This window comes from Cyclopterus lumpus, chromosome 21 (assembly GCF_009769545.1).
Source record: "Cyclopterus lumpus isolate fCycLum1 chromosome 21, fCycLum1.pri, whole genome shotgun sequence".
NCBI classification, from domain to species: domain Eukaryota; kingdom Metazoa; phylum Chordata; class Actinopteri; order Perciformes; family Cyclopteridae; genus Cyclopterus; species Cyclopterus lumpus.
This window is the reverse complement of record NC_046986.1, coordinates 3,840,603-3,866,427: the sequence shown is the minus strand read 5'-3', so window position 1 is coordinate 3,866,427 and position 25,825 is coordinate 3,840,603. Positions and strand designations below refer to the sequence as shown.

The following is a 25,825-nucleotide window of genomic DNA, read 5'->3' as shown; positions in this document are numbered from 1 at the left end:
TTTATGCTAAATTTAAGATTAGAGATGTGATCTTTTGCTGCTATTAGCTTTGGGGGGGGAGCATGTTTCACCAGCTCTATGTTCATGGCGCTGCAAGTAGCAGTGTAAGCAGCACTCTTGTGTCGCGTATGGCCATTGAAATTGAACAGGGAGATAAGTGGCACAAACTAGTGGGTGATTCAGTCAAATGAGGCAGCGCACAATGTTGATATTATTACCTATAATCTATTAGTCTATTCCTGGCAGAACATCCACCTGCCGCCAATCTGATGATGTTGTCCACAAGCGAAAACTCAACCCAGTACGATATAATTTGCATTAAGAAATAACATTTAATGTGGTTAAAGCCGTGATGTCTGTCAAACGGTCTATAAGTTTACCTATACATTTTTATCTAGAAATGAATAAGAGTGATTCTTGCAGTACTGTTAGAATCCCTGCAGTACTGTGAGCATATTGATGAGTGTTTGGTCAACCTTACTTTATTATACACTTTGCTGTCATCACAGTTCTGTATATGAGTGTACTTGTGCGATCCCACACTGGAGCTGAATATAAGTGTCATTAATGCTCAAATGATAATAATAATGTTACGTTTTAATCAAGGAATAGACAATGTCATGTCCACCTGCATGCTTACGCGTGTTTGTTTCAGTTTGGAAACTATCCGTTCACTGTACACAACTTCAGAGTTTGTTGTCGTTGTTATGGACACAACGACACACGCACACACATCGTGTTATTAAGACCCACTGGGGTGAACGGCTCTCGGCGTGCAGCCCATTAACTGTCGCTGTGTACCTCTCTGGCTAGGACAATGTTCACACCTGCTTTCATTAGTGTCACATAATGACATCGGAGCAATCAGAGGTGTGACTGTGAGATCTAAAACAAGCTCTCACGGCAACACTTGACGCAATCATTGCTAAATAGACCGTTGTTGTTGTTTTCTACTGACATCATTTCTTTTTAATGACTAAACTTTTGTGACTCGACCTTATTACTAATTTAATAATTCGGTGACATTAAAACACAATGTGCCTTCTTTTATAGCTGTAATATATAAAATATAAAAAAACGTCCTTGTTGTTAAGACGTTCTTTATGTTTGAGCATCACTCGTAATCTTGTAACTATGAGAATCTGATTGGGACATATTACTTTTTATATTGTGATCAGTTGCTCACAGTACAACTGTAGGAAATGAGTTTATGGGATGTTGTAGCCGTTAGGTCACTCAGGTCAGTTTACTTTCCCTTATTGGTAAGAGTACCCTTTAATATAAGCCAGTGCAAACCTAATTCTGCATTCACATCATAACCCTCAGACTTTTATTATGATAAATGTTTATCTTCTGAGTTGTATTTCCAAGTTGGAGGAATTTCTAACTAAAGCTACCTTTCCTCCAACTACAGAGGTGTCGGCTGAAACCTGGCTGCAAAGGCACCATTTGTGGTGATTACATGTCAATAAACTTTAACAATTAATTCATGAAGTTGGTAAAAGATCTTTCTTACCGTTTTATATACTTTCACTTGTTATTGAGCTGTCACAAATACAAGTTGGAATAATCACTGGAGTTTCTTCCCATTCTGGAGAAATTATGAGAACTTTTTTCTTTTCTTTTTTCTTTGGCCCTCATGCTGACTGTTCCAAGGATCAGCTACCAAATGCAAACTCAACATTTGTAATCATCTCCAGACCCTTTATCTGCTTAATTTGTCATTTGAGTAACGAGGGAACATGAAACCATCCAACAATTGTACAATTACTTCAGAGCCTCTGAAAATGGGGACGTAAAAATGGCTATAATTCCTAAACTGTTAATGTGGTGTTTTTGTTTCATCCATTGAAAGAAAATTGTGTTTTCAGTTTATACAGAACAAAAATAGCAAGTACTACTCAACAATTCTTTGCTTAACTTTACTAAGAAGCACAACTAATTTCCTCTCCCAGTGGTCCCGACTGTGAGCATTACTATGGCCATGTATAGTTTTAAGTAGTTTTATTGTATATTACTGTCATGTCTGGTCAAATGACGTTGTAACACATTGAAAATGTCCTCATTTTAAAACGTGCATGAATTTAATGAGTACATATTTGTTCTTCATAGGTTTACTTGAAATTTCACTGTAGCCTAATCCTATGACCATGTCAAACGTAATGCTATTTTACTGCATGCCTCCCAGTTTTTTTTTAGAAGGAAATAACACCTTCAAATTCCTTCTAACAAAATATCCTATGTTTAAAGTAAAATCAAATATTTTCCTTCAGAGATATGCTTAAATTCTCGATTCAGTCATGTTCATGATTACCCTGACTTTGAACTTTCCACATGTAAAAGATATGGAGGGATCCAAGGAAAAGAGAGACAGAGGGTGAGGTCCAGGTGGCGGTGGCGTTGGTGGGGCCGGGGTGTCTGTGTAGACCAAATGTGCATGTGGGATAGTGTATGAGTAAATAAAGATTGGTTCCCGCAAGATTCTTTCCTTACCTACCATTGCTCTACAATATCCTACGCCGCGGTTATTGGTAGTATTAACTTTCCGTCATTATTCTGCATACTACTCTAATCGCATGAATCTGTTATGTCATATGCATTGAACGCGTCATAATCCTGTTACGTAGTAGAGAAATAGAATAGGAGAGATAATAAGTCCTTTGGCGCTCCGTGTCCAGCTTTGAACCACTCATACATAGCAATGCTACTTAACGGTCCATAAAGCTGAACCGCACTCCACACCGTCTCTCACTTCAGACCTCCTCGCCTGCCGCATCTCTACGCACCGCTCAGGATACCTGTCCCCCTTCACGGACAAAGTATTAAAGTCCACATTCTTGCCGTTCGTTTCTTTGGCCTGCTGCACTGCCCAGAGTTTACCGCCTCAAACTCCGACCACCATCCTTTACGACATGCCACCATGTCCGACGTCCCATTCACGAGTCTTCACCCCCCACTGATCCCTTCAGCCACCGGATGCCAGCGGTATCTCATTTCACCGCTCCAACCTTCTTTCCACAACCCCCTCTACCCTTCTCTATCCATCTCCCCTCCATCCCTCGACCCCATACCCACTTCCCTTCCTGTGGGGCGACTGTGGCTAAGTGGTGAGCAGGGTCATCCTTCAATCAGAGGAACGGTAGTTCGATCAGCGGCTCTGGTAGCCGCTATCGATGTGTCCTTGGGCAAGACACTTAACCCCAAATTGCTCCTGTAGATGTTACTATGGTATGTGAATATGTGTGTGTGAATGTTAGCTACTCCTGATGTGCAGGTGGAACTTAAGCCCCTTCCATCAGTGTATGAATGGGTGAATGATGACAAGAAGTGGTAAAGTGCTTTGAGTGGTTGGAAGACTAGAAAAGCGTTATACAACTACAGGTCCATTTACCATCCTCCCTTAACCCTTTTACCGCTTCCTTAATCCAACCCTCTTGTTCCATCTCACAATAAACCATCTGTAAACTTGTATTGCTACATTACATTACATGTCATTTAGCTGACGCTTTTATCCAAAGCGACTTACAATAAGTGCATTAAACCATGAGTCCAAACTCAGAACAACAAGAATTAAGCAAGTACAATTTCTTCAATAACGTTAAACTACAAAGTGCTATCAGTAAGAGACATTTAAGTGCTACTAAAGTGTTAAACTACAAAGTGCTATCAGTAAGAGACATTTAAGTGCTACTAAAGTGCTACTACGGCTCTACCTTCCCTATTCAAGGTATAGTCGAAAAAGATGTGTTTTTAGTTTGCGACGGAAAATGTAGAGACTTTCTGCTGTCCTGATGTCAATGGGGAGCTCATTCCACCAATGAGGAGCCAGGACAGCAAACAGTCGTGACTTTGTTGAGTGTTTAGCTCGAAGTGAAGGAGCTACAAGCCGATTGGCAGAAGCCGAGCGAAGTGAACGAGCTGGGGTGTACGGTTTGACCATGTCCTGGATGTAGACCGGACCCGATCTGTTCGCAGCATGGTACGCAAGTACCAATGTTTTGAAGCGGATGTGGGCGGCCACCGGTAACCAGTGAAGGTCGCGGAGGAGCGGAGTAGTGTGGATAAATTTCGGTAGGTTGAAAACCAGTTGAGCAGCTGCATTCTGGATGTGCTGTAGACATTAGCAGGTAGACCTGCCAGGAGGGAGTTGCAATAGTCTAGCCGTGAGATGACCAGAGCCTGGACCAGGACCTGTGCCGCCTTCTGAGTGAGAAGAGGTCGTATTCTCCTGATGATGTACAGCATGTACCTACAGGACCGTGTTATTGCGGTAATGTTGCCAGTCAGGGAGAGTTGACTGTCGAGTGTCACACCGAGGTTCCTGGCAGTCGGAGTTGGAGCCAGCACTGAGTTGTTGAAGTTAATAGTCAGGTCGTGGGTGGGAGAGCCTTTTCCTGGAAGGAGAAGAAGTTCAATCTTGTCCGGGTTAATTTTCAGGTGGTGTGCGGACATCCACTGAGAGATGTCGGTCAGACAGGCAGAGATTTGTGCTGCTACCTGTTTTTCAGATTGGGCAAACGATAGGATCAGTTGGGTGTCGTCAGCATAGCTGTGGTAGGTGAAGCCATGCGAGCGAATGACAGAGCCAAGAGAGTTGGTGTACAGAGAGAAGAGAAGAGGACCAAGGACTGAGCTCTGAGGGACTCCAGTAGTCAGAGGACAAGGCTCAGACACAGATCCTCTCCAGGTTACTCGGTAAGAGCGGTCAGTGAGGTAGGATGAGAAGAGTGAGAGCGTGGTGCCTGAGATACCTAGATCCTGGACGGAGGAAATAAGGATCTGGTGGTTCACAGTGTCAAAGGCAGCAGAAAGGTCTAGAAGGATAAGGACAGAGGAGAAAGAGGCTGCTCTAGCAGTGTGAAGCTGCTCAGAGACAGCAAGGAGGGCAGTCTCTGTTGAGTGGCCTGCCTTGAATCCAGACTGGTGGGGGTCTAGAAGGTTGTTGCTGTGGAGATAGGAGGAGACTTGGTTAGAGATAGCTCGCTCTAGAGTTTTGGAAAGGAAGGGGAGGAGAGAGACAGGTCTGTAGTTATTGACTTCAGATGGGTCAAGAGTGGGTTTCTTCAGGAGAGGGTTGACTCTTGCCTCCTTCAGAGAGTTAGGGAAACAGCCATTGCCAAAGTTATATTGTATATTACTAGACCGGGGGAAGTCTGCTCAAATGATGTTGTAACACATTGAAAATGTCCTCAATGTCCTAACTTTTTTCAAGTAAATATTTTTCAGAACATTTTATTGTAGCCTAATCCTGTTCCGAATGACCCCGGCTATGACCATGTCCAACTTGATGCAGTTTTACTGCAGGCCTTTTTTTTTTTTTTTTTTTACATAAAAGGAAATAACACCTTGAAATTCATTGTTATAAAATGTCCTATCTTTAAACTCAAATTAAATATTTTCCTTTAGAGCTTGGCATAAATTCTCGATTCAGTCATGTTCATGATTACCCTGACTTTGGACTTTACACATGTAAAAGAGATGGAGGGATTAAGAAAAAAATAAAGACAAAGGATGGGGTCAGGGGTCGGGGTGGCTTTGGTGGGTGGGGTATAAAGGGGTAGATAAGCTGTGTGACGAAGACATTTGGGGAGAAGCTGAGCAGCTTCTCTTTTTTGGCGATGCAGTTGGAAAGCGTTGAACTCTGCTTTCCACAACTCCCTAACTCTTCCTGCAAGAAGCCGGTGCCTCCTTCTTTTGGCACTGTGCTTATTTACTTAATTATGTCCGTCATCTCTCTGCTCACTGTGGCTCTCAACCTGCTGGTCATCATCTCCATCTCACACTTCAGGCACATAACCTTCACAGCATATGATAAACATGTTGCTATACTGTCTTTAGATTTGTAGGAAGAAGTGGTTTCCTGAGATCATTCCATCATTCTTGATCATTACTGCTTTTTGCTTGACTGTTATTGATCACATTTGCTGATTGTCTGAACAATGTTGATATTCTCTCACTGCAGACAGCTCCACACACCCACCAACCTCCTCCTCCTCTCTCTGGCTGTCTCAGATTTTCTTGTCGGCATCTTCGTGCAGCCAGTTGAAATCCTGGTGAAACAGACCTGCTGGATGCTGGGTGACCTCATGTGTTCACTGTATTATGTTCTACCTTTAATCATACTCTCTGCCTCCGTGGGAAATATGGTGCTCATATCCATCGACCGTTACGTGGCCATTTGTGATCCCCTGCATTACTCCATCAAAGTCACTAATAAAGCTGTAATAATATGTGTTTTACTCTGTTGGATTTGTTCTTTTTTCTTTGCCCTTATTCTTCTATTTGATAACCTGAAACCCCCGGGCAAATATAAATCCTGCTATGGTGAATGCGTGGTCAAGATTGTAGTAATTGTTGAAGTTGCTGTCAGCTTCATTATTCCCATTACTGTCATCATTGTTCTAAATATGAAAGTATTTGTGGTGTCTGTGTCTCAGGCTCGAGGAATGAGGTCCCACATTGCAAGTGTCTCACTCAAGCTTTCCAAGACTCTGACGGATAAGAAATCGGAGAGAAAAGCAGCCAGGACTCTTGGTGTTCTTATACTTGTGTTTCTGATATGTTACTCTCCATTTTACTGCAGCGCTCTCACACACTACAGTGGCTTGACCACTTCTTCAAATGAGGCCACCCTGATTTCTGTGATGTATTTTAACTCGTGTGTAAACCCCATCATTTATGCCCTTTTCTACCCCTGGTTTAAAAAAACTATTAGATTTATTTTCTCATCTCAGATGCTGCAGCCTGGCTCCCGAGATGCCAGCATACGGTAGAAAGACTGTGGAATGAGTGCAAAGGCTGCCGTCCTCACGTTGTGTTTGTGTGTGTCAATATATGAATCCATACATGTAACTATATGATTCTACATTGTAGATAATGTGAAACACCGAATGACCCTTTCCTTTTAATATTATATATATTTTGTTCAAACTCAAATGTAAAAAATAAAAAAGACTTGTTGATGTATTTCATATTTCATCTGTTTGCATTAGAAGTCATAATGTAGTTAGTTATAAGCTAGTTTCCAGTCATGTCATTGTTTTAGGAGAACGACCAGTGTTACAAAATCAGCACACACAAAGTACTAAGCCATGCACTTTCACATCCTCTACACGCGTGTCCGTGTGCCTAATCAGAGCTCTTGTGTCTTGTATCAAGCCGAGCGAGTAAGGCAGTCACAGGCTAAAGTTGGTAGAAGCTTTTAAATGTTAAGCTCTTAATCAAGACGATTTCATGTCCATCCGCATGCTTCCGCGTGTGTTACAACCCGACTCAAAGGCTGCCACATAAATAAGAGACCAGAAGAGTTAAAACGATGAAATAACCACACGTATTTAACCCTTGTGTGGTGTTCATATTGTTGTTATTCATGTGGACCCACTGTCTACAATCATACAATTATATCTGAAAATACTCAACAGATGTTTACTTAATCCCCATTAAAAGCAATATAAATAGCATACATGGTTAATATTTGCCCTTTTATCTTAGATTTAATGTGTGCTATTTAAGTTGCTTTCATAATAAATGTGTAGTAAAAAAGAAAAATCAATTATAAACAAGATATAAGTGATGCCCATGGCCACATATTCTCCCATCCCTATGTAGTGTACTCATGTGTACCACATCCTTGCCTTTCTTTGGCACATAGGATACACAAACTTGGAAGAGTTGACAGGCATGTTCTGTGTAGTCAGCAGTCGAGATGAGAGCTCAGACTGGTTTTTCCTTATCGTTCCTACCATGGTCCGCTTCCTCTTTAGAGAAACAAGTTTTAAAAAAGTAGTTGCATGTGATGTTGTGTCCACTGAGTCCCTGAGTCACGTCCAGGACAACAGGGCCGAACCAGGCTTCCCTGCGTAGACTTGTAAGTTCCAAGCATATGAGAAAGTGGCATCACAGGCATCCCAGATCTCTATACCTTATTTTGCAGGTTTAGATGGTATGTACTGCCTAAAAGGGCCCCTAAATGGCATCAGCTGCTCATCAATGGTGACATTAGGCCCAGGTTTGTAAAACAAGGGGAGGCGGTGCACCCACTTGTCCCACACTCTCCTGGATGGCAGCTCGCTCGTCTCTGCTGTCGAGCTGGTCTGTGGCCTCGGTTATCAAAGCGTATAATCCTGGAAATTAGGTGTGAGTTTTCCAGACACAGAAAGGTTATCTGCCAGTTTCTGCATCCCACAGGGGTTCTGTGGATTCCCCTTTGGACTTGAAAACTCCAGCATGGATATGAACCCCAAAGTAGGCATGTAAATTGTTTTGGTCGATCTCCTTCCACCTCTCTCCAAAAACACGCCTTCCTTCTACTTTAGTGCAATCCAGAATAACTTTCTGGATGGAATCTGGGATGAAAAGCATCCTTATCCCATTGGCAGCCATGCGGGGTTGCTCATATCTTGGGCAAGAAGACCATTCAAATCCCAAAAATGTTGACATCCATATTTCTTCACTTATATAGCTGATGACAGGCTTGTTCTGGTCCTGAGACTGGCTGTCGACGGGCTGGTCCTGGGCTCGTCTTCGTTTTGGAACTAGCTGATGGTCAATCTCATCCTCTTTTTCAAAGTCACTGTCAGACTCAACACACACACACACACACACACTATGAGCAGGCCCAGACAGGAGGACAGAGTGAAGGTACACAGGACCTACAATGTCCAAACTCTTATTATCTCTGGGTCCTGTGGATCCAAACACCCTGTGTGTAATATAAATGTGTAGGGGGTGTACAATGTGTGGTCATTGAAAATGTGTTCTGATATGACCAATGAGTCTGAGTTTGAAAAAATATTTGTATATTTCTTTAAAGCCAGGCGCTGCAGTTGCTTTCCACCAACTCCATGACCCAGTGCATGATGGGAAAACGCCTGGCTGTCACGAGATCAAAGAGCTGATTGGCTCTTAGATTTGACAACCAACACCGCGTTTTGAAGGAAAAACTATTTTTCTGTGTAGATTTAGATTAGATTGGATATACTTCATTCATCCCCAGGGGGAAATTTCTTTTAACGCTTGATTTTTGGCTGTTAGATGCAGGTTTTATCTAAAAACAGTTTGGAAACTATCCGTTCACTGTACACAACTTCAGAGTTTGTTGTCGTTGTTATGGACACAACGACACACGCACACACATCGTGTTATTAAGACCCACTGGGGTGAACGGCTCTCGGCGTGCAGCCCATTAACTGTTGCTGTGTACCTCTCTGGCTAGGACAATGTTCACACCTGCTTTCATTAGTGTCACATAATGACATCGGAGCAATCAGAGGTGTGACTGTGAGATCTAAAACAAGCTCTCACGGCAACACTTGACGCAATCATTGCTAAATAGACCGTTGTTGTTGTTTTCTACTGACATCATTTCTTTTTAATGACTAAACTTTTGTGACTCGACCTTATTACTAATTTAATAATTCGGTGACATTAAAACACACTGTGCCTTCTTTTATAGCTGTAATATATAAAATATAAAAAAACGTCCTCGTTGTTAAGACGTTCTTTATGTTTGAGCATCACTCGTAATCTTGTAACTATGAGAATCTGATTGGGACATTACTTTTTATATTGTGATCAGTTGCTCACAGTACAACTGTAGGAAATGAGTTTATGGGATGTTGTAGCTGTTAGGTCACTCAGGTCAGTTTACTTTCCCTTATTGGTAAGAGGACCCTTTAATCTAAGCCAGTGCAAACCTAATTCTGCATTCACATCATAACCCTCAGACTTTTATTATGATAAATGTTTTTCCTCTGAGGTGTATTTCCAAGTCGGATTTACCAGGAATTTCAGCAACCTTTTTTCCCAACCTGGCATCATTTTTTTATTTTCTTGTTTCTTTATTAACTGGATTTCCATTAGCTGTTACCTTGGCGACCGCTAATCTTCTTGTGGTCCACGGGAAGGACGTAAAACATATAGTTCAAAAAGTACAGTCAGCATAGTTTAAAAAGTACAGTCAGATACAAAGTACAGTCAGAGACTAGGATTTATAGTCTCAGAATCAACCATATATATTATGCATCCATTACTTCATCTAAGGATCATGAGTCTAGTCATATAGCCAGTGGCCTGGGGTGAGCTTTAATTATTCTTTCTTTTAATTGACAGTTTGTTACCTGTATATGTTATACAAGAAGGCAATGAGTTCCAAGCTATTATTGAATGGTAAATAATTGTGCATTTAAGGAGGTTTGTTCTCTGGTTTGAAGGTATCACGTGACATGAGCTAGCATTGCGTGCCTGCAGCTGAGGCCAATTAGGCCTTTTCTGGCATCTGTTTCCTGAGCCACTCCCCGACTCCCCTCTGCAGCTAAACCTAAGCACGCCCCAGCCACCACATACCTCCACTGCCCGACTTCGGCAGGGGAGCTATCCGGCCTAACCTTTGTGCATCCTGGCAGGAGAGAGAACACGTCAGCAAACTGCTCTTGCAACTGCGAGGCCAGATTGGTGGATTTTGGAACCTCAGGCCCCAGCTCCTCTCTCGCAGACACCAGTGTCTAATCCCAAATGAACGCAATAGGATACTCGCGAACACCTGATTTTTACCCACAACACAATAGAAGAGGCAGGAGACGGACCGCCCATTCCACTGCCCAGTCTGCCTCTCTGTCTGGACCTGGAGCACCCCCAGGAACTGGCGGTTTGCCTCCGCCTGGTCCCGCTGCATCACTGCAATCAAACCCAGCATCTGCCCCAACGCGATGATCAGCTGGGCCGGCAAATTTGGGTGTTGCTCCTCTCCTTACATGTGCTCTTTTTTAATTAAGGGGGCCCCACGTTGGGCTCCAGTGTAACAGCTCCTGTCACAATCCATATGACCATATGACTGGAAAGTATTGCAGGTGACAAAAGGCCAAAGATTGTAATACCTGACAATTAATTGATAACTTAAATAAGTGGAGCACTTTTTGGCTATGCCCCTTCCCATATTAGTCACAATGCCGTCATTGTGCTAAGACCACGACAATTGTTCATCCAACACTACACCCAGTAAACATTGTCGTGTCATCGGCATACATTACTATGTCGGCGTCAATTGCTAGAGGCAGATCATTCGGGAAAATAGAGTAGAGGAGAAGGCCTGAGCAACTTCCTTGAGGAACCCCACAGCTGATGCATCTGCAGTCCGACAAGCCACCATCATAACAGATTCTCTGCGATCTCTCAAAAAGAGAAGTGACCATCCAAGAGAGTGCCAATCTATCATTGGTTTGGTTTGTAATAAAATGTAAAATGTGTGCAATGTTCATACATTTCTATCTCCAGGGCCAAGAAACTGATAAATGTTGCTTTAGGAATCAAGTCAGAAACTGTAGAGATAAAGATATTAAGAGAAAATAAAATCGGTGTGATGTCACAATTGAGGAACGAGAGACATCAGTCCCCAGCGATATGAAAACATGAGCTGTAGCATGGAGAAGAAGGGGAAGTGATAAATGAGCAGTGCGACAGAGAGTTGTGGCCAGAAAGCTGCAGGGCTTCAGCAGCACCTCTTAGTCTGACGATGGAGACCCTGGGAGAAGCTCACCTCTGCTTTCCACAGCTGAACTCCTCCTGCGAGAAGCCGACACATCCCCACACTGAGACCATGCTGATTTATGTCCTGCTGTCTTCCATCTCTCTGATCACTGTCGCTCTCAACCTGCTGGTCATCATCTCCATCTCCCACTTCAGGTTCATACAATAATCTAAAAGGCTTTTGATTTTATATAAACACCGTAACCAATGAGATGAAGTTGACACGAGAGCTGTTGTGGTGGTTTGACGATGATTTACATTTTTTGCCATTTCCCTCTTGCATTACAGAACCGTTTGACTTTTTAATGGCTATATGATTTTAGTATCTTTAGTGATGATATTCTTCCTCTCCAGGCAGCTGCACAGCCCCACCAACCTCCTCATCCTCTCCCTGGCTGTCTCAGACCTCCTCGTGGGCCTCCTGCTGATGCCGGTTGAAATAATCTACATAGAGGACTGCTGGTTTCTCGGTGACGTCCTGTGCACACTGTATTATCTTGTAGACTACATTATTACAACCGCATCAGTAGCCAATATGGTGCTCATATCAGTGGACCGCTATATAGCTATTTGTGACCCACTGCATTACCCCACCAAAGTCACCAAGAGAAGAGCACAACACTGTGTTTGCTTGTGTTGGATCTGGTCTGTTATCTTTAGGATCATCCTGTTACATGATCACCTGGAAAAACCAGGCCGGTCTAACTCCTGTTTTGGGGAGTGTGTGGTTGTCATTAATTATACTGCAGGAGTTGTTGACCTTGTTTTCACTTTTATTATACCCATTTTTGTCATCATAGTTCTGTACATGAGAGTATTCATGGTGGCCGTGTCTCAGGCTCGAGCCATGCGGTCTCACGTCGCGGCTTCAACCCAACGAGCCGTAACTGTGAAGAAAAAGGAGATGAAAGCAGCTAGAACTCTTGGTTTTGTTATCCTCGTTTTCTTGTGTTGTTTCTGCCCCTACTATTATCCCACACTGGCAGGCGAAGACACTTCAATTGATGCTTCTTCTGCTTCATTTGAGATCTGGCTGGCACATTTTAACTCCTGTTTGAACCCTGTCATCTACGCCTTTTTCTACTCATGGTTCAGAAAATCCATTAAACTCATCCTCACGCTTCAGATTTTGAAGCCTGGCTCCTGTGATGCTAATATACTATAGTGACACGCAGGCGTGTTTGAACTTTGTCTTTAAACTGAGATGTTCTTTATGAAAAGGGGAAATGTAACATTTTGAGTTGTTCTTGAGCAGACATCTCGGATCAAGAGAAAAACCTGTCTTTTAATTGTACTGTAATCTTGATTATTCTTGATCTGTACAACATTCTGCTATCAATTGTCATCCCCGACGTATTCATATGCCTACTGACATATATGTGAATCCTCAACAGGTCATGGAGATTGTGATTAAAATACTTTGCAATAATCACAGTGACACAATCACAGTTATTTGAACAGATGTGAAATATGATATGCACTTGCCCAACATAATACTCATTGTTACTTTAGTAAGAAGAAAGGTGCCTCTAAATCCATTATTGTTAGGGGCGGGAGGGCCTTATGTGGAAGAGAGAGCTGGAGAGACATGTTGCATGTTGTTTTGCTTTCACTTGTTTTGCTGCTATTCAACAAATACATTTAATTAGTCATTTTAATAATTATTCATCAATTATATTCTCATTTCTGTGGGTGATAGAGAAAGAGAGCTCTCTTGGCCCCCATGAGAGGCCCGTGCAGTGATTTACTGTTTCGGGGTCCACGCTGTCGGGGCTGCAGAAGGAAACATGGCGCTCATATCAGTTGCCCACTATGTCACTTTTTGTGACCCTGTCTTCTACTCCATCAAAGTCACTTTGAAAAGAGCCGATCTCTGCATTTGTCTGTGTTGGATATTTTTTTTATTTTCACTGCAGTTGGATACTTAGGGATCTTTTGAATAAATAAAAAACGGGCAAATAGAATTGCTATTATGATAAAGAAGCTGTTGTCTTTGTTTGGGACCTAATTTGGCCCTTTGTCATCATGTCGCAGGCTTATGTCATGCGATCTCATGTTGTAGCTGTCACACTCCAGCAATCGGTTAAAGTAGCAGCTATAAAAAACGGAGATTATGGAGAGAATGACGGACATGATGATGGAGAGACCAAAACCATTATTTTTCTCTGAAGGGGAAATCAATTGCCTTGTTGTTGTCAAGGCGTTGAATTAAAGACACCGATAGTCACCACACTTAAATAAAATGTGGAGAAAAACATAAAAGAAGTACATCTAACAACAACGAAATGTACCACTGAGATAAAAGAATATACAACAACCCTTAAGTATACCCTACAGTACACCTGTTAGGATTAAGACAAAGGATGGAACATTGAAACATAACACACAATACTGTATTACATTTGTTTTTATGTACATGATTCAATCGACATAAAATCGATATGAATAAATATTTCTGCCCCATAGAGTGAAAGTTCGCCTATTCCTTCTTGTGGTGGCATGGGGCGTGGTTAGGCTCACCTGCAGGGGGGGAGCGGGGGAGTGGCTCAGGGAACAGGTGCCGGGAAGAGGCTAACCCTAACCCTAACCCTCAGCTGCTTTGGATCAGGGGTAATGTGTCTTGCCCCTATATCAGGTGTGTTGCAGAGGAAGCATGGGACCGGCAGAGCAGGATCAAAAAATAAAGTTTCGTCGATCACTGAAACATGATTTTCTAACAGCACAAAGGCAAATAAACTCAAAAGGAAGTGCCTCTTTTTTCTCCGCTGACGAGCAGGAGATGATCATGAACGTATATGAGGAATTCCAGACCATAATCATGGAGCATCTAACACCACCACTGTGAGGGCTAGACAAGAAACATGGCAACATATCAGACAAGTTAAATGTGTAATGCTGCGTTCACATGAATATTCACAACGCTTTACTCGCTTGATTTTACTTGCCAACTATTTGTGGTTTATTCATTGAATTCATTCTTCACTTGTGCTGGAGAGGGGGCGTGGCTTATCTCTGTGGAAACAGTTATAACGTTCGCCATCCACCATGAAAGAAATAACCACTATTTCCGCTTTATACTTGTTCTGGAAATCCCACAAACATCGGAAAATCAAACCCCCTCGTGTCTGGGTTCATAACCTTAATATCATATATATGTATATGTGTGTATGTGTGTATATGTGTGTGTGTATATATATATATATATATATATATATATATATATATATATATATATATATATCATCATCCGTAGGCTCACACAGCTCGGTAACTTTCACCGACGACGTCTAGATAAGTGGATGAAAATGTGCTTTCTTCGCATCCATTCGTCTGCGCATTGACTTTCTTGGAATCTACTCGCAACACAATTGGTGTGAACGCAGCATAAGTGTTCTCATCACCCCAATCAATCCAATTATATTTCTTTAAATGTGCCTGCTGGCAGTCGGCTTAATGGCATGCATCATCCAATGAGATCTAAAATAACTACTTCAACTCTTTCAGAACAAGTTGATAATATACTGTATATTTGTATATTCATGTATGTGGAGATGACCATATAGAACTTTTTTTGCATTTACTCGGACCTGAACAGGGAACGTAATGTACACATCCATGAGTCTCTTAAGCACTAAATAAACTTTACGAACGGCACGCAATAGCTTTCCCCATGTTCTGCATCGCCGACACTGTACAACTATGCACCACAATGTACTACAAGGCTCTGCATACAGTCTGTGAGACCGGCTGCAGCGTTTCGTGTTCAATGTAGGCTCAAGAAGGTCTGTAAATAAATGATTCCTTGTGGGAAGAATCGATAGCGCTCGTATAGGAAGTCATCATCACGTGATAAATATTCTCTCCCTATAAAATGTTAATCTAACTAATATCGCTCCTTCCTCAATGGGATCTCAAAGGAAGGGGAGCTGCCATTTTCTTCTGGGGGCGGGGCCAGTTTATCCAGCTAGATTTAATTAGCCTGCGATGGGGCAGGCTCAAATTTTTTGATGTGTTGCTATGGTGATTTTGCCAAACTTGCTTCGTGGAACCGAAACCCCAGACTTGTGTAATCTCATCCGGAAAAATTATCCCGCCAGGTACGAGAAATAGGGCCCTGGAAGTGGAAATGTGTGGTGTTGTGTTTATAACCATCTGCGTATTGTCACCTTTTGACTGGAGCCCAGTTTCCATGACATGGGCTTATTGTTGTGGGGCAGGTTATGACAAATCATTTTATGATCATATCAATAAAAGACACATTGTAATACACAGTTGGATGGATGGATGTCATTAAAGCTGATTCCAGAAGTAAAAAATACTCTGGTGTATTGATTGTTTGTGAAGAATACAAATAATGTTTATACTGATAACTTAACTTGTCTGCAAATTGGCATCAGAGCTTTTGATAGCACAGAAAAGAATCTGATAACCTGTCAATAATCATTAGGTTATAATCATTTCAATCAATAAAAACATGACATAATAAATTCAAAGTTATATGCTTTATTGTCATTGCAGTGTTTCACATTTGTATTTGTTATGTGTTTCACCATACTACTGACAACAATTTATGAAAAACAATATGAAACGGTCACTTTGCTGGAAGTTTTTCTGTTTGCAACATGGTTTAAAGATGTTGTTTTAAAGCAAATGAGTAATTTAAATAATGATTAAAATATAGATTATTAGTCATGTTAAGGCAACTTCAACCAACATAAGAATAAATGAATGAGGCCTAATAATGTTCACACGAAAGTTAAAGGTGTTTTAGAAAAAGATACATTATTTTCTTCAAGGGGTGTTGAATTCAGTTACCGGAAGACAAAAACAATATTTCTACTTTTGTATTTAAAAAAAAGAGTCTCTGGTGAAAGCCAACTTGCTAGAAGAATCTGCTCTTTATTTATTTACCTGACAAAGGTTATGTGCTAAGGCATAGTTTAATGAAGAGCCATCTCTTGTTCCATCAGCACTTAGTTGGCTGGTGAAGTAGCAACAACAACCTTTTCCACCATTGTAATCACAAACATTCATCTCTACATTATGTTGGCATCACAGGAGTCAGGCTGCAGTATCTTAAGTGTGACAATGAGTTTAATAGATCTCCTAAACCAGGGGTAGAAAAAAGCATATACCACAGGGTTTAGACAGGAGTTACAATGAATTAGCCAGACCCCAAAAATTGAAACCAACACACTTGTTTTCATCTCCTGGCTCGCAAAAGGGGGATAAAAATAAGGACAGAAACATATTAAAAACACAACCACGACAATGCCAAGAGTCCTGGCTGCTTTTCTCTCCGATTTCTTAGCGGTCACTGTAACCGAACCCTGGAGTGTAACAGCTGCAATATGAGACATCATGGCTCGAGCCTGAGACACAGCCACCACAAACACTCTCATGTACAGAACTATGATGACAGCAATGGGGCCAAAAAGGGATATTGAGACATCAACAGCTCCTTTTATGAAGTTGATTACAACCACACACTCTCCGTAGCAGGAATTATATTGACCTGGATGTTTCAGGAAATCCATCAGCATCACACCATTATAGAAAACAGAGCAAATCCAGCACAGGCAAATGCTGATTTTAACTCTTTTGTGGGTCACTCTGGTGGGGTAACTCATAGGGTCACAAATAGCCACATATCGGTCAACTGATATGAGGACCATGTTTCCTAGTGAGGCAGATGTAAGGATAAAGGCGGTGTAGTAAAACAGTCCACAAATCAAGATCCCCAAAAACCAGCAACCCCCTAAAATGAGGATTTGAACCGGCATCAGCAGGAGGCCAACAAGGAAGTCTGAGACAGCCAGGGAGAGGAGGAGGAGGTTGGTGGGGCTGTGGAGCTGCCTGGAGAGAAAAAATATCATCACTGAACATATTATTGTATGTAACAATTGTAGAAATCATAAGAACATTATAATCTGTTAAAGCGTGAACAGTCAAATAAAGCTAATATGACAAATTACAATGAAATATAGAACATGCATTGAACACACTGATTATTTGTTGAGAGTTTTTTATATGACTACGATATCTGACATGTTTTACTTCTAACTTCTCTATAACAGATGCAGTAAATGTATCACTTCTGTATTATACAATGCAATACATTTAAATTGTTTGAACATCTCATCTAAAAATTTTATTTTCACAAATTGTGTTAATTTAACAAAATCTCTCTTGACCCAACTCATTTAAAGTTCTTCATATTGAGATTAACAATATTATATTATGTTTGTAAAATACTCTTCATGCCTGAAATGGGAGATAGAGATGATGACCAGCAGGTTGAGAGCCACAGTGAGCAAAGACATGGAAGACATAAAGACGTAAAGGAATATGATCTCGGAACGATGCTGCGTCGGCTTCCTGCAGGAGGTGTTGAGTAGTTGTGGAAAGCAGAGTTCAGCTCCTTCCAGTGTCTCCATCATCATGAGAGAAAAGGAGACAAGAGGCTGCTGAGCTGTGGCACTTTTCTGGCCAAAGTCCCCAGTCATAAAGCCGATAGTATCTCGCTCCTCCCTCTATTCCCATGACCGAAAGAACAAGAGAGTCGTTCGATAATAAAATACATTTAGAGTTTAACCTTTTGAAAACCGACCTATTTTTTAAGGCTTTCTGCTAAAAACAACATACCCAAACTAAAAAAGGTGTATTTCAGCAACCAGAAATGCTATTTGAATAATGTTGGTGTTATAATAAAGGCAACCAATGTGTGCTTTTGTTCAGATGTTTAAATATTAGTATATTTGTTACTGGTTAAGATTAAATAAAGATGAAAGACAGCAAAAGTTGCCTTTTAGGTTCGCCTAGAAAGAAAAAGCACTTTCAGGATGAATATCTCTTGGAAGTATGCAGAGCAAAGGTCAAAAACCACAGAGATCATATCACACTATGGGACCAGTCTCTCTGCAAAGTTTGACTTTGAAAGGGTAAAGCAGAACAAAGTTAGAGAGGTTTTAGTACAGATTAATTAGGCAAAATGGGCATTTGGGCACCATCTGTGCAATTTAAATTTTCTCATGTACAAAACCATATATTTCACTTGTATATTACTTATGGTGTTCAATACATCAAATACAGCAGTCTTTGTTGATTAGAAGAAGAAAAATGTTTTGGTTTTTTTAAAGCCAAAGATAAGCAACATAAGTGACTGTAAAGCTCTAAAGCGATTCATGTTGCTGTGTTCTTTGGCTCATATCTTGGTGATGCTTTGGTGCAGAAGAATTTTGTAAAGTTGTTTAGAATCTGTGTTAAATCGTCTGGAAATGTGTGGAAATGGATTACTGATTATTGTAGCCCAAGTTCTCTTGTTTAATTTGATGTACAACATCAACATATTTGCTCATGTTTATTGTAATGTTTTACAAAGTCTAACTGTAATATGTAAATCTGCCCCCAATTGGGGGACATGGTTTTCAAAAGGTTATTATAGTTTTATAGTTGTATAGTTTTATAGTTTTAGCAAACATTTAAGTGACACAATGACAAATTATTAACAATAATGTCGCTAATAATAATAATAATAGATTGAATAAAATATATATCAAATTAACATTGTATTATATGCCCCGTCCTCTACTTTTCAAAGCTAGATCTGAGGAACAGACCACAATCTGGATGTATTAGGTTTGGGGCTCAAAGAGGAAAAAAGTGGCCAACTCCCCTAGTGGACACTGAGTACATCGTTGTGCCATTTGGTGGAATCATTGACCCTGTTTCCAGGTGCTGGTCAACGAAGTCTTCTGATACAACTAACATCTGTGTTTTCGTTTATCTAGATGATATTTTCATTCCCATTTTCATCAGCGTTCGTTCTAGAGAACAAACTCTTTGTGAAAGGCAAAAAAAATGTCAGTTTCCCGTCTTGGAGGTGTCTTTCCTGTAGCTCACTGTCAGTGCTAGAAACATCCCAATGGACCCTGTCGAGGTCTCTGTACGCCTGCAGTAAGACCTGTGTTCATATTTTCGGCATTAAGTCAGACACGTTAGATTCAATTCAGTTTATTTTGTACAGCCCAACATCACAAATTACAAATTTGCCTCAGAGGGCTTTACAATCTGTACACAGGACCTCACATCGGATTAGGAAAAACTCCCCAAAAAAACAGAAAAAAAACTTTCACAGGGAAGAAAGGGAAGAAAACTTCAGGATAGCAACAGAGGAGGATCCCTCTCCCCGAATGGACAGATGCAATAGATGTAATGTGTACAGAATGAACAGCATTACAGATTTATAACACATTAAAAAATGTATGAATAATGAGTAGTAGGCATGGACCACGATCCAGATTTCTATAATCCATGAAACAGAAGGAGGAAGAGAAGAGGGGGGCATCAGCAGGGCCACGGCAGGGGGCCGGCCCACCAGACAGGAGGCATCGCGAAAGAGGCCATACCAATGAGCCTCGGCCCTTGAGGAAGGAGGAACAAATAAAGCGGCAGGGCCATTGGGAAGGAGGCAAAGTCCAGGCCAGGGGCTGGACGCAGAAAGCAGGGGCAAGGAGTCAGGAACCAGGAGCCAGGACCAGCTTCAGACACAGCCAGGTCCAATGGACCCTATGAGGCGAGAAGGAACAAAGACTCTGGGGAAGAAGGAGAGTTAGTAATGTGCAATGAAGATACGTACATTTGTCCATAAGTAGAGAGAGGAGAGGTGCTCAGTGTATCCTAAAACGTCCCTCAGCAGCCTATAAGCTTATAGCAGCATATCTAGGGGCTGGACCAGGGCAAACCTGAGCAAGCACTAACTATAAGCACTTGTGGTGTATTCTCCGCTTCCTTAAAAGATCGATTTCCAACATACCGATTCACATGTGCTTTTGGTCAGTGGCCCCTCAAAACAATGCCCTTTTGACCTGTTGGAGGGGGGGGTCTGTTCCTGTGCCCGGAGGTCATGTGTTAGAGGCCTTTGTGCGACCACATCTGTTATGTCCAAATCTTGTTATAGGATACTCCTTCCTGTGTCTGGAAAATAAGTGTTTAGATTGGGGGTTCCTGAGTGACGTTATGGATCTCAGGATCTGAGCACGACAAAGTGGGTATATAACTGAGCTGCGGTGCAGTCTCAGTAGACTCTACATTTGACTGCGAAGTCTCGGGACTGACTAGTCGCTCGTTAGGACCTGTGATTCCTCTCTGTAATAAACTCCATTATACCAGAAAGAACAGTGTCCACGGAGATTCCTTCATCCTCATTCTTCAACATCACTGCCGCTTGAAAGATACAACGCACTATTAAAAAGGAAAGTGTTAAGTCTACTCTTAAATGAGGTGACTGTGTCTGCCCACTGGACTGAAAGTGGAAGCCGGTTCCATAAAAGAGGAGCTTGATAACTGAAGGCACTGGTTCCCATCCTACTTTTTAGGATTTCTAGGAACAAGTAGCCCCGCATTTAGTGAGCAGCTCTCTAGTGGGGCAATATGGTACTACAAGCTCCTTAAGATATGATGGTGCATCACCAGTCAAGGCTTTGTAGGTGAGGAGAAGCATTTTAAATGTGATTCTTGATTTTACAGGGAGCCAGTGCAGAGCAGCTAATACATAAGTAATGTGATCTCTTTTCTTAGTTTTTGTGAGTACACAAGCTGCAGCATTCTGGATCAACTGGAGGGATTTAAGAGACTTATTAGAGCAGCCTGATAATAAGGAGTTGCAGTAATCTAGTCTAGAAGTAGAAAACACGTGATCCAGATTTTCTGCTTCTTTTTGAGACAAGATGTGCCTGATTTTTGAAATGTTACGTAGATGAAAAAATGCAGTCCTTGAGATTTGCTTCATGTGGGAGTTAAAGGACAAGTCTCGGTCAAAGATAACGCCGAGATTCTTTACAGTGGTGTTGGATGCCAGGGAAATGCCATCTACAGAAACCACATCACCAGATAATTGATCTCTGAGGTGTTCAGGGCCCAGTAAAATAACTTCAGTTTTTTTTTGTTTAAGATCAGAAAGATGCAGGTCATCCATGTTTTTATGTCTCTAAGACATGCTTGAATTTCAGCGAGCTGGTTGGTCTCCTCTCGTTTGATCGATAGATATAATTGAGTATCATCTGCATAACAATTAAAGTTTATGGAGTGTTTTCTGATAATGTCGCACAAAGGAGGCATATATAAGGTAAATAAAATTGGTCCAAGCACAGAACCTTGTGGAACTCCGTGATTAACGTTGGTGGTCATTGAGGCTTCATCGTTTACAAATACAAATTGAGATCGATCTGATGCAATTAGGAGGTCATTTGTCATTTTCACCAGTGCTGTCTCTGTGCTGTGGTGTTTTCTAAATCCTGACTGAAACTCCTCAAATAAACTATTCTGATATAGAAAGTCACACAACTGATTTGCGACTACTTTCTCAAGGATCTTAGAGAGGAAGGGAAGGTTAGAGATTGGTCTGTAGTTAGCCAACACCTCTGGATTAAGAGAGGGCTTCTTCAGAAGAGGTTTAATTACAGCTACTTTGAAGGAATGTGGTACATGGCCTGTTAGCAAAGACACATTAACAATATCCAACAGAGAGGTGCCAATTCAAGGCAACACATCTTAAAACCGCCTCGTTGGGATGGGGTCTAAGAGACAGGTAGACGGTTTAGAAGTAGAAACCGTTGAGGACAATTGATCAAGATTAATGGGAGAAAAGCTATCCAAATATACACCAGGGCATACAGCCGTTTCCAAGGACACTCCTCTTGGGGACAGATCGGCACTGGCTGAGGGCAAGAGATCATCAATCTTGCCTCTAATAGTTAGAATCTTTTCATTGAAGAAGTTCATGAAGTCTTTACTACTGAGGTCTATTGGAATACACGGCTCCACAGAGCTGTGACTCCCTGTCAGCCTGGCTACAGTGCTAAACAGAAACCTGGGGTTGTTCTTATTTTTCTCTATTACTGATGAGTAATAGGCTGCTCTGGCATTACGGAGAGCCTTTTTATATGTTTTAAGACCATCCAGCCAAACTAAGCGTGATTCTTCCAGATTAGTGGAACATCATATGCTTTCGAGCTTTCGTGAAGTTTGCTTTAGGTCGCGGGTCTGAGGGTTATACCAGGGAGCAAACCTCCTTTGCCTCACTGTCTTTTTCTTCAGTGGGGCTATCGAGTCTAGTGTCATTCTCAGTGAGCCTGTAGCACGACAATATGATCAATCTGGGACGGACTACAGTTAGCACAGGAGTCCTCCGTCACATTGAGACGTGGTATTGAATCAAAAGCAGAAGGAATAACTTCTTTAAATGTAGCTACAGCACTGTCAGTTAGACATCTGGTGTACAAACCTTTGACTAACGGTGTACACTCTAGTAGTATGAACCCAAAAGTTATGCGGTAATAGTCTGACAGAAGATGGTTTCGTGGATGGCTCCCTCCAGGTGGGGACGGAGTGCCTACCGCAAACAAAGGAGTTCAAGTATCTCTGGGTCTTGTTCACAAGTGAGGGTAAGATGGAGTAGGCAATCGACAGGTGGATCGGTGCGGTTGCAGATGTAAAACAGGCGCTGCACCGGACCGTCTTGGTGAAGCTCCATTTACTGGTCGGTCTACGTTCCGACCCTCAACTCACAAACTGGGTTGTGACCGAAAGAACGAGGTTGTGGATACAAGCGTCCAAAATGAGTTTCCTCTGTAGTGTTTATACACTTTAATGGTGCTTGATGATTTTAAACCAATTGATAAATATTGTTTGAAACAGGATTTAAAGATGTTTTAAAGCAAATGAGTCACTTAAAAAATATTATTAGTCATGGTTAGGCAACTTTAAAAAAAACTCAGAAATCATTTAGGTTTGTTTTCTTCACATAAGTTTGTTGAATTCATTCATCCAAAGATATAAACAATAGTTCTACTTGTAATACAAAAAAAAAAGTGTGCTCAACTTTTATTACAGGCAGCAAAGACACCTGTGGTCATGAAGGCCCTGCACACCAACAGTGTTTCATTTATTCTGCAGAGGTAAAAGGTAGGTGGAGCTATTTTGGAATTATGATGTCATCACGCTTCATGAAGGAATTGAACATATGAGTTTCACAAAGAAGTGCTTGAATTGTGTTTCTGGTCTTTTACATTCCTGTCTGCACTGGAAGTCGGAATGTGTGGTGTTGTGTTTATAACCTACTGCTGATTGTCACCTTTTGACATGGGCTTATTGTTGTGGAGCAGATTATGACAAATCATATTATGATCATATCAATAAAAGACACATTGTAATACACAGTTGGATGGATGGATGTCATTAAAGCTGCTTCCAGAACAAACGAGTAAAAATCCTCTGGTGTATTGATTGTTTGTGAAGAATACAAATAACATTTATACTGATAACTTAACTTGTCTGAAAATTGGCATCAGAGCTTTTGATACCACAGAAAATAATCTGATAACCTGTCAATAATTATTAGGTTATAATCATTTTAAATTAATAAAAACATGACAATCAATTCAAAGTGATATGCTTTATTGTCATTGCAGTGTTTCACATTTGTATTTCAGTATTTGTTATGTGTTTCCCCATACTACTGGTGCTTGATGATTTTGAAACAATTGATGGAAACAAAAACAGTGCTGGAAGTTTTTCTGTTTGCAACATGGTTTAAAGATGATGTTTTACACAAATGAGTCATTTAAATAATGATTAGAATATATAGATTATTAGTCATGTTAAGGCAACTTCAACCAACATAAAGAGACAAAATAAACATACACAGAATAAATGAATGAGGCCTGATAATGTTCACATGAAACTTAAGGTGTTTTAGAAAAATAATATACATTATTTTCTTCAAAGGTTGTTGAATTCAGTCACCGGAAGACAAACAATATTTCTACTTTTGTATAATAATAAAAAAGAGTCTCTGGTGAAAACCAACTTGTTGGAGGAATCTGCTCTTTATTTACCCGGTTCAACTATTTTGTCCTTTGTTCCATCAGCACTTAGTTGGCTGGTGAAGTAGCAACAACAACCTTTTCCACCATTGTAATCACAAACATTCATCTCTACATTATGTTGGCATCACAGGAGGCATGCTGCAGTATCTTAAGTGTGACAATGAGTTTAATAGATCTCCTAAACCAGGGGTAGAAAAAAGCATATACCACAGGGTTTAGACAGGAGTTACAATAAAGTAGCCAGACCCCAAAAATTAAAAACGTCACACTTGTTGACATCTCCTGGCTCGCAAAAGAGGGATAAAAATAAGGACAGAAACATATTAAAAACACAACCACGACAATGCCAAGAGTCCTGGCTGCTTTTCTCTCCGATTTCTTAGCGGTCACTGTAACCGAACCCTGGAGTGTAACAGCTGCAATATGAGACCTCATGGCTCGAGCCTGAGACACAGCCACCACAAACACTCTCATGTACAGAACTATGATGACAGCAATGGGGCCAACAAAGGTCATCGAGACATCAACAGCTCCTTTTATGAAGTCGATTACAACCACACACTCTCCGTAGCAGGAATTATATTGATCTGGATGTTTCAGGAAATCCATCAGCATCACACCATTATAGAAAATAGAGCAAATCCAGCACAGGCAAATGCTGATTTTAACTCTTTTGTGGGTCACTCTGGTGGGGTAACTCATAGGGTCACAAATAGCCACGTATCGGTCAACTGATATAAGGACCATGTTCCTAGTCTTAACCCATAACCAATGGGCCTCTACAGTGGCCAATCTGTTGGTCAATGATTGGTTCGGCAAATTTGGGGTTCAAGGTTGTATCCGCTCTGACCAAACCAAGAATTATCTATCTATCTATCTATCTACATACGTATATATATATGTATATATATATATATATACGTATATATATGTATATATATACATATATATATATATATATATATATCTACATACGTATATATATATCTACATACGTGTATATATATATGTATATATATATATATATATACGTATATATATGTATATATGTATATATATACATATATATACATATATATATATATATATGTATATATATACATACATATATATACATATATATATATATATGCATATATATATATATATATAGTTGAGGAGTGAGGCACTATTTATTGTCAATGTATTAATATCAAGCTTTTCAATTGTTTGACTAAAGTGCATCAAAACACTTCTTACTTCCATTAATCATAAATTCATACATGACAACTCTGGAAGAATGGAAGTTGCAGCAGTAGATAATTGTGAAAGTACTACGATTTGGCAGACATCAAATTACTTTTTGAGAAGATAAATGATCCAGTAAAATAGCACAAATATATTTTATTTAATTTAATGTACACAGGCAGGATACT

General features: G+C 40.8%; 3 protein-coding genes across 3 annotated transcripts; 2 read left to right on the top strand and 1 right to left on the bottom strand.

Moving 5' to 3' along the window:
• Positions 1-5,613: 5,613 nt before the first annotated feature.
• Positions 5,614-6,839, top strand: LOC117751056 (trace amine-associated receptor 4-like). Its single transcript, XM_034562572.1, has one exon. It carries the CDS (start codon positions 5,940-5,942, stop codon positions 6,771-6,773), a length of 834 nt encoding a protein of 277 aa, XP_034418463.1. The 5' UTR covers positions 5,614-5,939; the 3' UTR covers positions 6,774-6,839.
• A 4,670-nt stretch (positions 6,840-11,509) lies between these two features.
• LOC117750706 (trace amine-associated receptor 13c-like) lies at positions 11,510-12,688 on the top strand. The gene is made up of 2 exons (XM_034561991.1): positions 11,510-11,679; positions 11,878-12,688. Exons 1-2 carry the CDS (start codon positions 11,510-11,512, stop codon positions 12,686-12,688), a joined length of 981 nt encoding a protein of 326 aa, XP_034417882.1.
• A 3,871-nt stretch (positions 12,689-16,559) lies between these two features.
• Positions 16,560-17,960, bottom strand: LOC117750660 (trace amine-associated receptor 13c-like). The gene is made up of 2 exons (XM_034561939.1): positions 17,788-17,960; positions 16,560-17,379 (listed from the first exon to the last, which is right to left on the bottom strand). The coding sequence occupies exons 1-2, from the start codon at positions 17,958-17,960 to the stop codon at positions 16,560-16,562; spliced, it is 993 nt and encodes a 330-aa protein (XP_034417830.1).
• Between the last annotated feature and the right edge of the window lie 7,865 nt (positions 17,961-25,825).

Coding starts and splice junctions, on each gene's coding strand:
- LOC117751056 (XM_034562572.1), top strand. CDS start 5,940: ATGTTGATATTCTCTCACTGCAGACAGCTCCACACACCCACCAACCTC.
- LOC117750660 (XM_034561939.1), bottom strand. CDS start 17,960: ATGGAGACACTGGAAGGAGCTGAACTCTGCTTTCCACAACTACTCAAC. Junction 17,380..17,787: donor ATCTCTATCTCCCATTTCAG/GCATGAAGAGTA, acceptor TTTTCTCTCCAG/GCAGCTCCACAGCCCCACCA.
- LOC117750706 (XM_034561991.1), top strand. CDS start 11,510: ATGGAGACCCTGGGAGAAGCTCACCTCTGCTTTCCACAGCTGAACTCC. Junction 11,680..11,877: donor ATCTCCATCTCCCACTTCAG/GTTCATACAATA, acceptor CTTCCTCTCCAG/GCAGCTGCACAGCCCCACCA.